The sequence below is a fragment of the Pezoporus occidentalis genome, unplaced genomic scaffold (assembly GCF_034315485.1).
Source record: "Pezoporus occidentalis ecotype Australia unplaced genomic scaffold, CSIRO_AGI_Poc_V1 ctg151, whole genome shotgun sequence".
NCBI classification, from domain to species: domain Eukaryota; kingdom Metazoa; phylum Chordata; class Aves; order Psittaciformes; family Psittacidae; genus Pezoporus; species Pezoporus occidentalis.
The window spans coordinates 3193878-3213259 of NW_026913328.1; the positions used below are offsets into that span (position 1 = coordinate 3193878).

The window sequence follows — 19382 nt, forward strand, 5'->3', positions numbered from 1 at the left end:
GCTTTGTGGAGCAAATTCAGAGCCACCCATGATAACATGAATATGACCTTGGCAGCGTTGTCTCGATTCATGCAAGTTGGACTTGTACCCACTGTCATTGCCATAATAAATTGGCATACCTCTTTAAGAATGAGGACTCAGAAGTGTGACATGTAACGTTAACAGGTGCAATTTGCCATTTAATGGTAAAAATCCATCAGTATCATTTGTTGAGATCACCTCTGTAATAACAAAACCCAGACTTGCTCTTTGAGGTCAGATTATTTCCAAAATTGAACATCATTCAAATAGCACTCTCTGTGTCTTTTACCTAAACATCCTAGTGCTGTGCAGAGAGGAGGTGGCTCCTGTACGCCCTTGCTTGGTTTAGTCCTCTTATGTGTGTTTTCAGGGACCTAGAAGGTGTCTGACTTGGCTTCAAGCTCCAGTTTCTTGAAACAACTGGTAATTGCAGTGTTTGCAGCTACAAAAATGGCTTATAAATGGACCCTGTAATTTTCAGGGCATTCTTGTAAACTTGACTTGGAACCTATAAGCCAATAGTTCTTGGGAGAGGTGTCTTCAGAAAAACCAAGTTCTTTTTATTAAGCATTCCTGTATGTAATAAATGTAATGAATAATCAACTGTAAAGCAAAAATATTCTAAGAATTGCAATGATTGATTAACCCTTCTGTTTTAAACTTCCCATGTATAAATGAATGGGTAAATGAATAAAATATACAGATTGCAGTTGCAAAATACAAAAAAGAGACATATGAGTGATGAAAGCAGGCTAACAGTAGAGTAATGCTTCCCATTAAGGAACTGCCTGCATATTCATTAGAGCTAGTCGATTACTTAAAAAATACATTCATCAGATAATTTATTTGATGAATTTTACCATTATTTGTCAAATAATTTATTCAACAAAAAAGGTAAAATTAATGGATTAGTGCATTCATCAAATCTTATTGGACAGCTCTAATACTCAGTTCTGTACATTTAGGTTGATTCAGGATTAGTAATACTGCTGTAATCAATGCAGAAAAATTTTGTGGCAAATCCATTACTCTGCTTCTTTCTCATATACTCACATATTTCTTGTACTTAATCTAGGCCATTCAAACTGAACATCTCCCTTGTAGAAAAGTAAATATTCAAAGAGTTTAAACTTTTACGTTTTTGCAGATTCCAACATTGAGCATGGTCTGATAGTCCACTGTTCCCACTTGAAATAAAAAAGGGGAGGGGGAGCAGGCAAAAATCCCAACCAAGCAGCCCCTCTAAGGTCAGTTACACAACTCTGATGTAATCAAGAGCACTGCCTCCTCGGGCTTCTTCACGTTATTATTCCTGTTATTCATTGAGCAGCTCATGTTTGTTACTCTTGACATTTCTTGACATTCTAAGGACTAATAATGAAAAAGTTGTTCGACTTCTGACTTCCATTACAACAAACCATATTTTTTAATGAATATATATGTTTTGGAAAATTCTGTGGGTTTTTTTTCCAAAGGGTTATTTGTGATAAATGCTTAGTTAAGTTTCATAGATAGATGAGAAAAGCATACTCTGTACCATTTACTGTATATTTTTCAAAAAGTAGTTGGTTTAAAGATTTTTTTATATCCACTCTTGTTCCTCAGTCTGCCTTTTCTGTGGAAATAAAATTCCTACAGGGACTAGCAACTGCTTTATTATTCTTTATGAAAAAAAATAGTCCCCTTTTCATTAGCCCCTCTGTGGCTTCACTTAAAGGTGTCTCCATGGCATTTCTTACGCCACTGTGGGTAAAGTGGAGATAATTAATTATATAGTGGTATTAAATACTGAGTGTGCAGCTTTGGTCAAAACAGATTAGTTCAAACAACAACGGTGTTCAGCAAGAGCAATAAATTCTGTGCTAAATAATCATTGAGTCAGAAAGTAGTTGCCCTGCTCAGTGGAAAGGATGAGCTTTAAACTCCAAGCCACAGCTTCCATACTGCCATACCCAGTGGATGGAGCTTCTCAGCAACACCAAGGCTTTTATGTGAAATTAAGGTCCCTCCTTTGCACTTTTCCTTCTTCCCTTCCTCTGTCATTAAAGCCCCTGTTCTAAAGTCCCTGGAAATACTTGGGAAAAGAGTCTGTAGCCGTTATGAAAATTACTTGCTCTTATGTTCATAGAATCGTAGAATAGTTAGGGTTGGAAAGGACCTTAAGATAATCTAGTTCGAACCCAATATGATGTTATATATAACAACATAACAATATGATGTTATATAGGAACACATTCATCACATAAAGCTCAAAGATCCTAGAAAGATGTTCTGTAAAAAAGGTTTTTTTGAGTTTTTTAAAGCAACTTAGTGAGTAATATGATAAGAGAACACGTCAAAAAGTTCTTCCTCAGATTCACTGAAAGGACATTAGACTTGAAAACTCAAGCATGTCCCCTATCAAGAGTGAAACAAGTGGAAACAGCAGAGGGGGTACAAGTGGAGGGCGAGGGCAAGGGGAGAAGTACTAACAGGTGCCAGTTCACTGTGCAGTTTTCCTGAAGCATCCCATAACTTAGTGTAGGTTAATGCCCCAGGCATCCTTCTTTTCTAGTAAGATTTCATATTTGAAAAATCATGGCAGTCAGATGAAGTTCCTGATGACTGGAAAAGGGGACATATAACCGTCATTTTCAAGAAGGGGAAAATGGATGACCTGAGAAATTACATACCAGTCAGTCTCACATCCATGCCTGGCAATATCTTGGAGCAGATTCTCCTGGAAGGCATGCTAAGGCACATGAAAAACAACAAGGTGCTTGGTGACAGCCAGCATGGCTTCACTAAGGGAAAATCCTGCCTGACCAACCTGGTGGCCTTCTATGACAGGGCTACAGAACTGATGGAAAGGGGTAGAGCAGTTGACATCATCTACCTGGACTTGTGTAAAGCGTTCGACCCTGTTCCACATGACATCCTTGTCTCTAAATTGGAGAGACATCAATTTGACAGGTGGACCACTCGGTGGATAAAGAACTGGCTGGATGGCCTCACACAAAGACTTGTGGTCAATGGCTCAATGTCCAGCTGGAGACCAGTAACAAGTGGTGTCCCTCAGGGATCATGGTTGGGACCTATCCTGTTCAATATCTTTGTCGGTGACATGGACAGTGGGATTGAGCGCACCCTCAGCAAGTTTGCCGATGACACCAAGCTGTGTGGTTCAGTTGATACAATAGAGGGAAGGAATGCCATCCAGAGGGACCTTGACACACTTGTGAGGTGGGCTGATGCCAACCTCATGAATTAACCATGCCAAGTGCAAGGTCCTACACCTGGGTCGGAGCAATCCCAAGCACAGCTACAGGTTGGACAGAGAAGAGATTCAGAGCAGCCCTGCAGTGAAGGACTTGGGGGTGTTGGTTAATGAGAAATGTAACATGAGCCGGCAGTGTGCGCTAGCAGCCCAGAAAGCCAACCGTATCCTGGGCTGCATCAAGAGGACCGTGACCAGCAGGTCGAAGGAGGTGATCCTGCCCCTTTACTCTGCTCTCGTGAGACCTCGCATGGGGGACTGTGTGCAGTTCTGGTGACCTCAACACAAAAAAGCCATGGAATTGTTGGAACAAGTCCAGATGAGGGCCACAAGGATGATCAGGGGACTGGAGCACCTCCTGTATGAAAACAGGCTGAGAAAGTTGGGGCTGTTCAGCCTGAAGAAGAGAAGGCTGCGTGGAGACCTCATAGCAGCCTTCCAGTATCTGAAGGGGGCCTATAGGGATGCTGAGGAGGGACTCTTCATTAGGGACTGTAGTGACAGGACAAGGGGTAATGGGTTGAAACTTAAACAGTATAGATTGGATATAAGGAAGAAGTTCTTCACTGTGAGGGTGGTGAGGCACTGGAATGGGTTGCCCAGGGAGGTTGTGAATGCTCCCTCCCTGGCTGTGTTCAAGGCCAGGTTGGACAGAGCTTTGGGTGGCATGGTTTAGCGTGGGGTGTCCCTGCCCATGGCAGTGGGGGTTGGAACTAGATGATCTTAAGGTCCTTTCCAACCCTAACTATTCTGTGATTCTGTGATTTCTATAAACTGTGCCTCCTACTTTAATGTTTCCATATATATTATGCCTCAATGGATTTTTTTTTTCCCAAGAAAAAAAGCACAACTGTTTAAATCAGGTTAGATTTTGTTTGGCTTTTTAGTTGCTTAATATTCTCTTGCTGATTCTTTACCCTGCTTTGCTATAAGTACAATTCCTATAAAAACTTATGCTTACCCTGAATTGTTTATTAAAAGGACCACCATAAGTTTGCTTTAGATAGTTAACATAGACTGAAGTATTTTGGACCTTCTTAGTCCAATGACTACATCCACTGTCCAATGACCACATCCACTTAGTCACAATGACTACATCCACAGTACACATTTTCTCACTCATATCACATATTCTTCCACTATTCTACTGTCCTTTTGATTCATTGCTTGCAGGCATTTAGAGAAGCAATTTAAATTTACAGTAGTAATTGCATACGAATACTCTGGAAATCTCACTTGGTCATTGAAAGAGTTTTTGTGGCTTTGAGTAAAATGGGATTTTGAGACTACATCCACAGCAGAATTGTGACTATTTCTAAAAAGCCCAAGAACCAAACCTTTTATAGTGTTTGGCAAACTTTGGCAAACTGTGGAAGGCATAGACAGCTTTCTTCCAACTAGTCACACCTCCAAAATGGCAAATATAGCCTGTTGTCAGACTTGACATCTCAGTCATGATCATGATGGTATCTCACCCATTCACTGAAGCTAGCTGTGTTAAAAGAGAATATAAAACTCCTTTGCCACATAAAAATACTCCTGCAGGCTTCTGCATAAGGCTTCAGATGCAGCCTAAGAGAGTTTTGCATTTATGAAAAGAAACCATTGAAGAGGTATAACATGGAGTCTGAAGTTTTTTATGCACCTGGAATCAATTCATTAAAGAACCTGATTTATGTCATGACCATTTTACAAGTAAATGCACCTTCTAAAAAGGTTCTTGGAAAAGGTAAAGAGTAAATAAAGTGATTAATTACGCTGTGAGCAAGATAGAACCTGTTCCTATCACTGGATCTAGTTATGGCTGAGGTCAGATACAGCTCTACTGGCTCATCCCTGCTGCCCTTGGCTGCAGAACTGAGGTTAAATAAAAAGACTAAGGTCAGCATGTGTTTAGCTTTGTAATCCAATGAGAAACATTAAATCTGAAGTCTGAGAGTCGGATTACTCTGTTGAAAAATATGGAAACTCCATGTATTTATATATTTATTTACAGCTTGCTGTAAGTGTTCTAAAAATATAAAGAAAACATATAATTGAGTCTAAATCTACAGCTTAAGGTATGTAAAATAACAACTTGAAAGTATCCATATATAAAGAGAAACCCTATGTGATAATCGTGTATTTCCTGAGACAGAGTTTGACATTAACTCATTTAGCTATGTTTTATCTTTTAAAACAAGTGAAATCATTAAAATCTTAGAATCATAAAACTCTAATCCTGCATTAATGAAAGTATTTCCAAAAATATAGCCTAAAGGGAGGTTGTTAATGGTTTTGTTACAGTTCCTACTCCTAGGTAAGGCTGCTGTTGTATACCTAAAGCATTGGAGAAGATATATTCACTGGGGACATGATAATGAGATAAATCAGTCAGGAGACAAACCCAGACTGTTTGATGGCCAGCTTGTGTCCAATTTGATGCAATTAATATGGCATACATTTTCATTTTGAAGCTTAAACTGTTGTATTGTTAATAGCTTAATTCTGTTCTCCCCTGACTGAAATAACGATGACCCACTGAATGTTGGCATTTTACCCAGCCATTAACCATACAGACAGAAAGACAGAAATGGATTGCTCTCTGTGGCAGAATTCAGAGCATCACAAGCTCATTAATTCAAACACTCATAATGAGGGTCATTGTAAAGACTGATACAGATACAGCTGCTCTGAACTTCAGACATTTTTTGAAAGAACCAAATTCAATATGATATATGTAAAAAATTCAAGTATATGCCTAAGAGAGCAGCGGGAGAAATTTTCTCATTCTTTTTTGAGAGATCTGACATCAGCATATAGATGGTTTCATCAATTATTGAGACAGAGACTAAGAAAGGAAAAGGGAACGATTTGGGGGTTTCGTTTTTGAAGTTTGAATATAAAGTGCTCAGACTGAATCAGAGCTAGTATGTGTGAATCTTTAGAATTAGCTGCCTCTTTCTCATACCTTCTCTTCTTTGTAACTATAGAGAGCCTCAAAAGGCTGGTATTTAAAGTGGTTTAATAACTTTTGAAAGGCTGGAGTGTATCTTTTATACAAAGATATCATGTATGAAACTACCAATTCCTTTTTCATTATATAAATACATGTGTATTGGAAACAGCCTCAAAACCGCAGCGTCATATTAAACAATTACCCCTCTGTTTAAAAAAAGAACTGTCTTCACATAGTCCTGGATAAGGAATGGGGAGATGAGGGAGATCCAGGTCTCCTTGCTCCAGTGAATATTTAATTATCATATGCCATGGAATAAATCCAGCAGGGCTGACAGAGCAATAGCAATGAATAGCTGGTACAGAGGTTGGAGAAACTAAGGGTCATAGCCTAGTCTGAATATTAAGTATAACAGAAAATTATTCCCATGCCTCCAACATCCTGGATAAATGCCCTGTCTGTGGGGATTTTCATTGTTCAGGTATGTCCTTTCTGATTTTAATCAGAAAAGCTGTCCTAGTCAGGAAGCCTTTCCAGGTGAAAGTATAGTCTAAAACAGTAAATGTCTTTTAGTGCTAATGAGCTGACATTTTTCAAAAAAAAAAATGTTGGACAAAATTTTCTTGAATGCCTTGTCCTGATCTGTTTCATTTTACCTGATGTCCAGGTGCTAAGTGAGCTACTGCCACGAAAGATGGGCCATTTCCCTCTGAGCTTTCAAACGCTCTTTTGTCTTACTTAAAAAAGGGAGGGGGAGAGGAAGGAAAAAAAGATTTTTTAGTTGCCAAATTTGACAGCTGTCAGCTACCTTGATGGAGCAGAATTAAAATATATCACTTCACTCACTATCTTACCATTTAATTGTAATTAATTATGAAAGAAACTACAACTCTTCAACATGAGTGCAAATATTTTTATTTGCAGGCAGATGTTTTGCATGTTTTATTAAATTTTGTGTATTTCATACCATTCAGCGCTCAACTAAAAATAGCTATCATTCTGTAACTACACAGAGAGATTTTTGTGTGGTGTGAAGCACTAACATCGTATTTACTTAAGGATAGAACATTATGTTACTCTTCCAGTATGTAAAATACAGACATTTAACAGTGAAATGAAGAACCTATTTTAAATATAGCAGTTGCTAAGCAATGTGCTATTAGCAAAACTCCAACAGCTTGAAACATTTAGCATTTTAGGACCTACATGCTCATTTTTACATTATTAGTTTGTGAAATACAGTTAGCAATCAACAGAGACGTTTGTAATTTGCTTAGACAATAGATAAGAATGTTTCTCAGTGATCTTCTGGATCCCAATCTTGAGGGAAAGAACCAAGTAGTCATAGAATTGTTTGGGTTGGAAGGACCTTAAGGATCCAGTTCCAACCCCCTGCCATGGGCAGGGACATCTTCCACTAGACCAGGTTGCTCTAAGCCCCATCCAACCTAGCCTTGAACACCTCCAGGCTTGGGGCAGCCACAGCTTCTCTGGGAAACCTGTACCAGTGTCTCACCACCCTCACAGTGAAGAACATCTTCCTAATAGCTAATTTACATCTACCCTCTTCCAGTTTAAAGCCAGTACCCCTTGTTCTATCCTTACATGCCCTTGTAAAAAGTCCCTCTCCGGATTTCCTGTAGGCATCTTTTAGGTATTGGAAGGCTTCTATCAGATCTCCCAGGAGCTTTCTCTTCTTGAGGTTGAATAACCTCAACTCCCTCAGCCTGTCTCATAGAAGATGTGCCTCAGCCCTCTGATCTTCAGCTACTCTGGACTCACTTGAACAAAGCCACATCCCTCTTGTCTTGAGGGCCCCAGAGCTGAATGCAGTACTGCAAGGGAGACTCATCAGAGCAGAGTAGAGGGGGAGAATCACCTTCTTTGCATGCTTGATGCAACCAAGGATATAGTTGTCTTTCTGGTCTGCAGGTGCACATTGCTTTGGTCACTTTGAGCTTTTCATTAGCCAATGGCCTAAAGTCCTTATCCACAGGGCTGCTCTAAATCCATTCTCCACCCAGCCTGTACATGTGCTTGGGATTGTCCTGGCCCACATGCAGGACCTTACACATGGCCCTGTTGAACTTCACATGAAGTTTGTGCAGGTCCACCTCTCAAATCTGTACAGGTCCCTCTGAATGGCATCCCTTCCCTCCAGCATGTTGACCACACCACACAGGTTGGTGGCAAACTTGCTGAGGGTGCACTCAATCCCACTGACCCTGGTGCTGACAAAGATGTTAAAACAGTGCTGGTCCCAATACTGACCCCTGAGGAATGCAACTTGTCACTGGTCTCCACTTGGACACAGCCAACTCTTTGGGTGCAACCATCCAGACAGTTCCTTAATCATCAATCTGTCCATCTTTAAAATCCACGTCTCTCCAATTTAGAGACAAGAATGTCACATGGGACAGTGTCAAATACTCTGCACAAGTCCAGTTTGTCAGTTGCTCTTCCCTTATCCACCAATGCTGTAACCCTGTCATAGAAAGCCACCAAATTTGTCAGGCATGATTTGCCCCTAGTGAAGCCATATTGTCTGTCAACAATAAGTTCCTTATTTTCCATGTGCCTTAGCATAGTTTCCAGGATTGTCTGGACACCAAGGTGAGACTGACTGGCCTGTAGTTCGCCCAGGGTTTTCCTTCTTTCCACCTTTTAAAAATGGGAGCTCTGTTTCGCCTTTTACAGACAGTGTGAACTTCACCAGACTGCCACGACTTCTCAAATGTGATGGATAATGGGTTGGCCACTTCATCTGCCATTTTTCTCAGGACCCATGGATGCCTCTCATCAGGTCCCATGGACTTGTGCACCTTCAAGTTCCTTAGAGGTTCTTGAACCTCTTCTCCTACAGCAGGTGATGCTTCATTCTCCCAGTCCCTGCCTTTCCCTTCTGCAACTTGGGCGGTGTGACTGGAGCACTTGCCAGTGAAGACTGAGGAAAAAAGTCATTGACTACCTCAACCTTCTCCATATCCCAGGTAATCAGGTCTCCCATTTCTTTCTGGAAAGTGCCCAAGTTTTCTTTTGTCACCAACGTATCTATAGAAGGTTTTCTTGTTGCCCTGTCCAGATCTAATTCTACTTGGGCTTTAACTTCCTAACCTGATCCCTGGTAGCATTGAGACAGAGGGAGGGATGCAAATCTGCAAACAGACTTAGAGAACCATCCTATCTCTAAGTGCAGTTAGGTTAACACAGCACATTGCTTTTCCCGTCCTATCCTAAAATACATGTGATTAATTGAACAGAGCTCCCCAGTCTAATTCCATTGGCAAAACCTCCTTATTGTTGACAAGATGATAGGGAAAGCACCAGGAAACTTCTTGGCATTTTCAATTCCTCTTACTCTCCTGTGAATTTCTTTACAAGAGAAATTATCTGGACCAATGCTGTGGCTGTGGGTTAGATCTAACCATAGGACTTGTACCACTCTGGAGAGCTCTGAACTCTTCCTTGGGTGCCTGCTGTATCTTACCAGCACACATCACAGTTGTGAACATGGGAACTGTACCATGGAGATTGCCAAAACACAGCCACAGGAAAATTTCACTAACCTGCTCTAGACCGCAATGTGCATCCATTATACATGCAAGTGCTAATCTGCAGAGTGATATCCAGAGCAGGGTCCACTGTTGCCTGCAAATCCCTTGAGAATGCCACTCTCTGTGATCTGTAAAGCCTTGACAGGACTCTTTTTAACAGGAGTCCTGCAACTGGTTTAACAGAGCCAGAAGTCACTCCTAAGTCCTAAATCCTTGTGACCCTTCACAAAGGTGATCTCCCCAAGAGAGATGTGTCACTTACCATCTTCCCTTTCAACTCAGTCACAGGTGTAGAATAAAACCTAGCTCATCCAGATTTGTGGCTCCTTGGAGATTACTCTGGGTTACACAGATACATAAATGTAGATGCCCCTATCTCGAGAATCCTGATTTCATGGGATCATAATAACTGCCCTTATTCAATGTCTATTTCACAGTTTTCTACCGTTTGCTCATAAATATACCACAACATTTCCAGAATTTAAGAAAGCTAAAAACACTTTTACAAATATCTTTATGGAGAAATGATTCCCTGGAGATGTTATGAGTGGAGACTGTTCCTATATCAGCCCTTGTCTTTGATTAACCACTTAAAAAAGAAAAAAAAGGGGGGGAATAGATTAATTATTAAAATTAGTCCTGTAGTGCACCTGAGCGTGCTGAGTGACACCTGATTCCCACTGAATCTCAGAGGGAGGGAGGGCTGAGGATGCTCAGCACCTCACAAAATTGGGCTTGCAGGGAGAAAGTCGGAGGTTTCCTTTGTGAAATAGTAAGGACTGAGTGTGCTGTTTGCCCAGTAGAAGTTTGGGGTGGCTTGTTCAATAAAATAAGAGAAAAAACGAATTCAGTTCTGGGCTTAGAATCAGTGCAATTCCCCTTTAGCCTATTAGACTTGCTGAGAAGCCCCTCTCAGGACTTGCAGCAGTTTCTCTGACTCCTCAGCCATGTAATAACACTGAAAACAAAGGCACAGGAACTTGCCATGTCACACTGTAATGTCATTATTCAGTTGATAAAACTGTGGCCCTGCCACAACATTTCACGCTTTGGGTTTACCCAAAGCTGTGGAGTATCTCTGCTCATTATGCAGGTAACTTCTCCCCAAAGCCGGCATGTGGCAGCAGCAGTTCCCAGGCTGGCCCTTTCCAGGCCTGTGCAAAGCCCATCCTGAGCTTGTTTTCACAGTTGCCTGCACATATTGCTCCACTCCAACTTACTGCCTCTCTGGAGACAGCGTGCCTTATGTTTGCCATTTCATTCTCATTCACCTTGCTTGTCACCTTAAGGCAGCCTTAATTATAGCATCGTTGAAGGTTTATTCAACAAGATCTGAAGATTGTGCTTTAATTACAAAAATGAAAACACGCGATTACAACCAAAGTAAGTATAAAACAGTATTTGGCTATAAGTAGCAGCTGAAGCTTTTTTAGATGTTTCAGTGCCTCTCATTTAGAAGCCCCTCAGTTTGGCCCAGCTAGAAGATTAGGGGATCCAGGGTTCCTTGTGCCTATCTATATTTTGATGACTTTTACAGCCTACTAAGTCCATTTCTGCTCATTTGAAGTTCATGTTTGGATACAAATTCAAATGTCTTAAGTGGCTGTTTCTTTATCTGGGAATTTTGGGTGATTTGATTTTCCATGCCATTTGTTGAAACATGTATGGCTCTTTGAGGATATTAGTTATATAAATGCCATTTCCCCTTACTTTAGTCCAACTTCTCAGTATTCCTTCTCAGTTCAGCCATCCAGTGTGAATTTTTTACTTTACATTTCCCAGAAATAGCTGAGGCAAAGAACATGTAGAGTATCAGGTTGAAGCAAAATATGTTTGGTTTAGGATTCCTGTTGGATTCCCAGTTTTCTCTAAAGGCCACACTTGGCACATTATCATTAGCTAGTTTTTTGTCCTGGATTTACCCATGAGTTCATGTTACTGTTTTCCCTCAAATTTTGCTGCATTTCTGTGTCACTGAACAATTGCAATTACTTGTTGTTACCTGTATTGTCCCATAAGGACAAAATGCTGTTCCAGAGGCCTCTAACTTAGGTTAAAAATAAATAAAAACAAGCACGCTATGTAGCCTAAAAGCTACTGTTTTGAGACACTGAACATTGTGTAAAGGCAGTCTGTGCACTTTGCTATAGATATTTTTTATTGATGGAGTGCTTCAAAATAGGGCAAAAAAACAATTTAAGGCTTTAATAAATCTTAGAAATGACTGGGTATTTCAGAAGTTAAGCTCACCCTCATTACCCTGTAACACTACCTCCTGCGAGGCTACCTGAGACGTATTGTACTATAATTGTGTTCTGGCAGCTAACTTCGAGAAGCCAGTGTTAACCTCTCCCATTCCCCTGGTACAGGTTATTCCCATTAGAATGGGCTGATGAATGAAAAGATTGTAGTTAATGGGTATTACTTTAATGCAGAGGCCCAAATCCTATTATTCTGTACAACGGATAAAGTAAATAGTATTTGTGTAAAGGAGCCCCACTAGGACTAAGAGAAATAGAGTTTGCTGCCACAAGGCCCCATATCTGCCCCTCAGCCTCCCCCCATCCTTGCTCATGCTCAATCCCATGCTCAGGAGAGCATCTCCAGTTCTGCAGCTGGTTTATGTGGCCAAAAGATAAGGAGTTTTGGCCCATAAAACTTCTTACAGAACCTATTAATGGCAAAAAGAAGGCTCTCATTGACATTCGTGATTTTGATGACAGGCCACCAGAGAGGAAGTTTGGTCGTGTGGTTTGTGCTGTGATCTGGATAGCTCTTTTCTGTAGCTGTGTGTATTCTCCATGCTCATGGTACTTTGGTCACATTTCACCCTACCTTTTTCAGATTAGTAAATACATTAGGTAGGTTATGCAGATTACAGTGTGTGCACTAAATTGTTTGATATATTATTCACCAACAAATATAAGATAAAATCTAAGTCTGCATATAATTACCCACAACTGCTGACTGACTTATAATTAACTTTGAAAAATTGCTGGTTTAGGAGATATTATAGATTACAATTTTAAATATAAGGAGCTTCAGAATAGCTCTCACGATCAGTGCGAGTACAAGGTATTCAGTGAAGGATTAATTCCCTAAACTGCTAATCAGCTCTATCTCCTGTCTTATCAAATTGTAAATACATTATGCTGTATTAAAGTATGAGCATGCAGCTAATTAAAGCAGAGCCTGCATTTAATATCACATACTCCCCCCTTGACACAACAAAAATATTCTGAGGACATACATAAGTGTTAACAAATGAAAATGATTCTTTTTAAAGTGATGCTGTGCTCCTACATCAGCCTTTTGTTTTCATTTCAGAGGGTTCAGGGTTGTTTTTTTTTAAAGAAGGAGGGAGGAAAACCACACAGTATTTCTGGAGAAACAAGTTGGGGAAGGCATTAATTCTATTCAGTCTACAGCTGGAAGCCCACAGGAACCAACCAAGGGATTACAACCAAGGATCTACAAATAGCATCTGGATGACATCCAGCTAAAATTTGGTTCATTTACTAACATTTTTAATAGATTCTGATGTTAAATGCTGCAAAGCAGAGTAAGATTTTTTTTTTTTTTTTTTTTAAGCAAGAAAGCAAACCCATCCACACTGTTAAATGAATGCAGTATAAATTCAAATGAAAGATCAATGAAGCCTAGCTGGGCAAAGAGAGGTTCAGAACTATAATTGAGCATCATTTGCAAAACTGTGGTTTTTAGTTGCTTTTTTCTATTTCAAACTGAAATAAAATAATGCCATTTTAAAGAAGGCAGGAAAAAAAACTGAAATTATTCACCTATGAAACAACCATAAAATATAAGAGAGAATACACAGCAAGAAGCCTTTCAACCAAAGTTAGTTCTTAAAAAATTCTTTGTGTAAACCTCAAAGTTTTTTTGTGCCACTTGAAAGTTTTCACACCCCAAAGACCTCAGAACATATGATGCTATTCAGCAACAAAAGACATACATTTTGTCAAGCTCTACACAATACTGTGTAATAGAAAATCCATAGGGAGGAGGGGCTTTTTTGTTTTCTCAATTTCCCTTTTTCCTTTCCCTTTTCCTTTTCCCTTTTTCCTTTTCCCTTTTCCCTTTTCCTTTTTCCTTTTTCCTTTTCCCTTTTCCCTTTTCCCTTTTTCCTTTCCTTTCCTTTCCTTTCCTTTCCTTTCCTTTCCTTTCCTTTCCTTTCCTTTCCTTTCTCCTTTTACTTTTTTCTCTTTTCTTTTTTCCTTTCCCTTCCTTTCTGCTTTCCTTTCCTTTTTCCTTTCTTTTTTCCTTTCCTTTTTTCCTTTCCTTTCCTTTCCTTTCCTTTCCTTTCCTTTCCTTTCCTTTCCTTTCCTTTCCTTTCCTTTCCTTTCCTTTCCTTTCCTTTCCTTTCCTTTCCTTTCCTTTCCTTTCCTTTCCTTTCCTTTCCCCTTTCCCCTTTCCCCTTTCCCTTTTCCTTCCTTTTCTTCCTTTCCTTCCCTTTTTCCTTTTTCTTTTTTCCTTTCCCCTTTCCTTTCCTTTCCCCTTTCCTTTCCTTTTTTCCTTTCTTTTTTCCTTTCCTTTTTTCCTTTCCTTTTTCCTTTCCTTTTTGTTCCTTTCCTTTTTGTTCCTTTCCTTTTTCCTTTCCTTTTTCCTTTCCTTTCCTTTTTCCTTTCCTTTTTCCTTTCCTTTTTCCTTTCCTTTCCTTTCCTTTCCTTTCCTTTCCTTTCCTTTCCTTTCCTTTTTCCTTTCCTTTTTCCTTTCCTTTTTCTTTTCCTTTTTCCTTTCTCCTTTCCTTTCTCCTTTCCTTTCTCCTTTCCTTTCTCCTTTCCTTTTTCCTTTCCTTTTTCCTTTCCTTTTTCCTTTCCTTTTTCCTTTCCTTTTTTCCTTTCCTTTTTCCTTTCCTTTTTCCTTTCCTTTTTCCTTTCCTTTTTTCTTTCCTTTTTCCTTTCCTTTCCTTTCCTTTCCATCATCTCTAGTTAAGGTCAATAATCTCAGCAGAAAATCAAAGAGTTTTACCAATAATATCAATAAACATTTGCAGACCATTTGTAGTGATACTGTTGAGATAAGGTGGCATTACAGCCTTGTTTGATCAGTGTTTATTACAGGGCTTATATTTTCTTCATAGAAGTGGAACAGAAGAGTGTCTCCTCCCAGCACTGGATTCTATAGGTTTCAAATATACAGAAACTTCATCTGATTTGTTTCATTTCATAGAAACATAGAATAGTTAGTTAGGAAAGGACCTTAAGATCATCAAGTTCCAACCCCCCTGCCATGGGCAGGGACACTTCGCACTAAACCATGTCAAGCAAGGTTCTGTCCAACCCAGCTCTGAACACCACCAGGGATGGAGAATTCACAACTTCCCTGTGCAACCCATTCCAGTGCCCAGGAATTTCAATGTGTAATAGCTCCTGAAATTCAAAAGCATCCTGTTTTGAACTAAAAGTCCATTTCTTCACTCACCGCAGGTTAATTTGTTGGCTTTTGGAGTGATTATTTATAAAGTATGTCGGCACACTGCAATGTTAAAGCCAGAAGTTAGTTGCTATGAAAACATAAGGTAAGTTTGCCGATTAATACAAATTCTATCTTCTCTAAGTTTAAATAGAGCCAGAGATGAAAGTAAGCTTTGAAAAATAACAGTTTAATCTTCTGGAGGATTTGTAGAAAAAGAAAGATCATTTCTTTTTCTGTTAAAAGGTATATTTTGCAATCTTTATTCCCACAGAGCAGTACCTTGTACAGTAACTCTGGGGTTGTGTGAGAGGTGTACAAGGAATACAAGTGGCCCTTATCAAACAGAGGGTAAAGACATATGGCAAGGTTAAAGAAGTAATTGTCCTTTTTTTTTTTAATTACTTTCCACAGCCTCTATGCAAGCCAAAAAAGATTTCAAACCTTATGCCTGAATTAGGATAAAAATATTTGCCTTGAATTAACAAGTAATTTAGTGATAAGACAATCAAGCCATTCATGTTGTTTGTAAAAAGTCCACAGTAAGACATTGTACTTCTGTGGTGGTAGGGGGTATGGCAGGATTCTCTCCAGGATTTTTACTTTGCATGCTGCTATGATTTTTCCATCAGCTCAGTCTCTTTAAAACTGATTTATAAGGACCTTGAAGACCGTTTGTGCAGGAAAAGCTGAAGTGTACTACAGGGAACATTGAAAACAACTTACTGTTTGTGTTGCTTAGGAACACTCCTGCAGTTTCAATGCATTGCACTAGATTTATAGTTAGGATTTAGCAATTGTTTGATTGATTACTTTTTCGTATTCTTCACCCTTTGTAGCTTCATGTGGTGACCTGGTTTTAACGAAGTTGAAAATTATTCATTTTCAGATGAACAATGCTAAAAATGTCTGTTGTTCAATGGAAGTCCTGCAAGGACTGGTCTGAGAGTGTATAAGAAAGAAATCAGTGGCTTCATTTCCAAGACAACATGCTGTAATTTGCTCAAGTCTGTGAGCAAAAACAATTTTTTTTTTAAGAGAAAGAATGAAAGAAAGTAAGTCTAGTTTTGCAGCTGGCACCGTCTTCTGCAGTGAACCTGAGAGGCAGCCTGGTAACCTTTTGATGTCATGCACATGTACTGACCTAAGAGCATACTGTACAATTTTCTGGGTTATTTTTTGAGGAAGATAAGGAGGAGGAGGAAAAAGGGGGGAATGCTTCATAACAGACATATGTTTTTCCTTGGGGTATTACACTAACAGTAGATTTAAATCGAATCATATGGTGCTGCAGTACACCAGAGAAAACGTATCTGAACATTAAAGAAGCCAGTGTTTTAGGGCCCTCCAGTTCTACTCTGCTCTTCAGCAGTGATTATGCGAGCTTACTCGTGCCACGATGCTACAGCACACCCCAAAGAACAGCCCATGTATTTGCATTTCTCAGGACTTTGCAGATGTGAAAAAATTGCCTAGGCAGCATTTACCTTCCAAAGAGGTAAAAGAAGGAAAATAGCGCTTGCCCACATGTTGTTCACAATGCTTCCTTCCTGTCTAGATCCTGTGCCCGAGGTGCTCTTGCTCTCCTGTTCCTCCTTGGGGCTACGTGGATCTTTGGAGTCCTCCATGTTGTCCAGGGATCCGTAGTTACAGCATATCTTTTTACAATCTTCAATGCATTCCAGGGGATGTTCATTTTCATATTTCTTTGTGTGTTGTCTAGGAAGGTAAGTGTCCCATTCTTTGTGGGAGGCCACTCAGACAGTCTCGTGTACCTACAGACGCAGCTCCCCAGTCCTGAAGTGGAGTTGTGGTGCAGCAAGGAAATCCTTGTGCCATTAATGGGGGAGAGGAGAGAAAATGTGAAATTGTCCTACACTTTCAGTGGAGACAAATCTCTGATTAACTTTTACCTTCTCACATATTTCTCCCCAGGTTTAAAACCAATATATGAAATATGAAAAAAAGTGTTTTGGTTTTCTTTTTTAATTATAAAACTGGTTATAGTGTCATTAACCCAGTGAAATAATGCAGTGTGTGCAAAAAAACTCACTTCCAGCCTTTCCAGTGAACAGCAGGATTCACCCACACTATTCTGTGATAACACTTCCTCCATTCTGTCCTAAGGTCAAAACCAACCCTACCTTAAGACATCTAGTGAAAGGAGCAGTACAAAATTATTTGAAAGACATATAGAAGTATTAATAAATATATAATAATAAACAATCCCATATTTTAATGCAACATTTTTATTTCAGATTCAGGAAGAATATTATAGGTTGTTCAAAAACGTTCCTTGCTGTTTCGGCTGCTTGAGATAAACGGAAGAAAAATATGCACAAGCATTTCAGTGGAAGAAGGAAGCAAGCTAGATGATGTTGTTATGGATATTATGGAAAAAATGTGTTATTGTGAAAGTACGAAATGATACAGTGAGCAGGCATATCTCTTAATTGAATTACTGACTGGTTTTGTACATATGTGTGCACTAATGCAAAGCATTTATATTATGCTGTATACAAACGGTATACAAAACAAACTCAATTATTGCAAAATAAATATTAATGAAGGCTGGGGGAAAAAAAGCAAATTTCTGAAGAAGATCAAGATTTTTCATGACTTTCAGGTTTTGTTTCTCATATTAGAAATATCTGCAGTTTTTGAAAACAAGATACCAAAATCTAACTGGCACAGCAGATTTTATGAATTGCCTTGTTAGTGAAACATGTTCACTGTATTTTTTCGTAACAATGAGCTTCTTACATTTAAGTTGTATGTGGTCATCTGCAGGGAATGGGTTCCATTAAAGAATCAATAGATAAAGATCAGCTTCAGGCCAGACTTTTGAAAACATTTCTTTTAATTTAAAGTAGATTAAAGAAAGAATTTGTTTAATATTATTCTCTTATCACTCTGAAATATATGTTTGTATATTAATCAATTCTTTATTTTTATAACTTTTAAAGAACTGTTTAGATCTTAAGAGCTGAGGTCAGATCTGATACAAGAATGGTGGGACAGCCATTTTATAAGTGAAAGATTGTTTTGTGAATACTTTGAAAAAGATCTGGTTCTTGTTTTATTTAATTGCCAAAAAGACTGAGATCTGCTAAACTGGCACAATGATTTTGGAGGCTGTGAGAAGGAGATGCTTTCATAAGTTCGTCACTTGATATTTGGAATCCAGACCTTGTAGCATCAAATTAAAAGTGGTAGTAATCACCCATGCAGAAGAATGCAGATTTAAATTCAGTGGTGTGTGCCTCCATACCACATAAAATTGTAACCACAGCAGTTTATTCACAGAATCTTTGAGCCAAGCAGTTGTCTTCCTCTGAGGCTCCTGGTTTTGAAACACTTATCCTGTGTTTAACCTTGGGAGCATCCATAGATCTACTGAAATACAAACAGAGTAATTGAGGTGCAGGTTTTTCCAGATCAGGGCATAGATATGATGCATCAGCGGTTCCACCTTTCCCATCTGACTTACTTTAAAAGTATGCTTTAATTTCACCCTTTTAGCACCTAGCTTGTGTATGTGAAGTGCTGAGCAATCCTCAATCCACATTGCCTTCTCAGGAAGTGTCTAGGATCTCAGATGAAGCCCAGTGTTTTTACCTGTGAGGCACTGTAAATATGTAGTTTTTAATAAATCCCACTGTTGTGTTGTCTGTTAAAATAAAGCATTACTCTGAGATTTATTTATATTAAAGGAAACCTTTTGTTGGTAATGGTCTAATTTGTTTGGTTGGTTTTTATCTTTTTCCCTACACACAAGGCTTTCACTCTATGCACTGCAGTGATATGCTTCATTAAGTATATTCCATGTCTCTGACAAAACTTTGGAAACCACAAGAAAAGCCCTTTTTCTTGGGGGAAAAAAAATCTGTTGGTCCTTTGAATGTAAAATATGTGAATAAACTCATGTTCTTAGCTTGCACATTTTGACGTTTCCCTTTATTTAAATAAATACACTGGTGTAAGTTCTCATGGTTATAATTATTTGCCCTGAATTGTTTGCTGTATTATTTCCTTTGTTCTTGTGTGTGTTCTTCCAGGTTTGGGAAGATACAGGTACATATTACTTAAAAGAGTATTTTTAGAAGGATAGCTACTAATACATCATTTTTAATCTCCTGCAGAAATGTAACTATACTAAATCTGACTGGACAAAGAAGCA

General features: G+C 39.1%; 1 protein-coding gene across 4 annotated transcripts in view; it reads left to right on the plus strand.

The window, feature by feature from the left end:
- The window catches only part of ADGRL4 (adhesion G protein-coupled receptor L4), an 80015-nt gene extending 60873 nt beyond the window's left edge, over positions 1 to 19142 (plus strand). For 3 of the 4 annotated variants that reach the window (XM_062611279.1, XM_062611278.1, XM_062611280.1), the window contains 3 exons: positions 15217 to 15308; positions 16761 to 16929; positions 17461 to 19142. In XM_062611279.1, coding sequence (XP_062467263.1) covers positions 15217 to 15308; positions 16761 to 16929; positions 17461 to 17523 — 324 coding nt within the window. In that variant the 3' untranslated portion in view covers positions 17524 to 19142. Of the gene's footprint in view, positions 1 to 5302; positions 5333 to 15216; positions 15309 to 16760; positions 16930 to 17460 lie in introns of those variants that run through there. The other variant, XM_062611282.1, reaches the window with a different exon arrangement.
- The last annotated feature ends 240 nt before the right edge of the window (positions 19143 to 19382 follow it).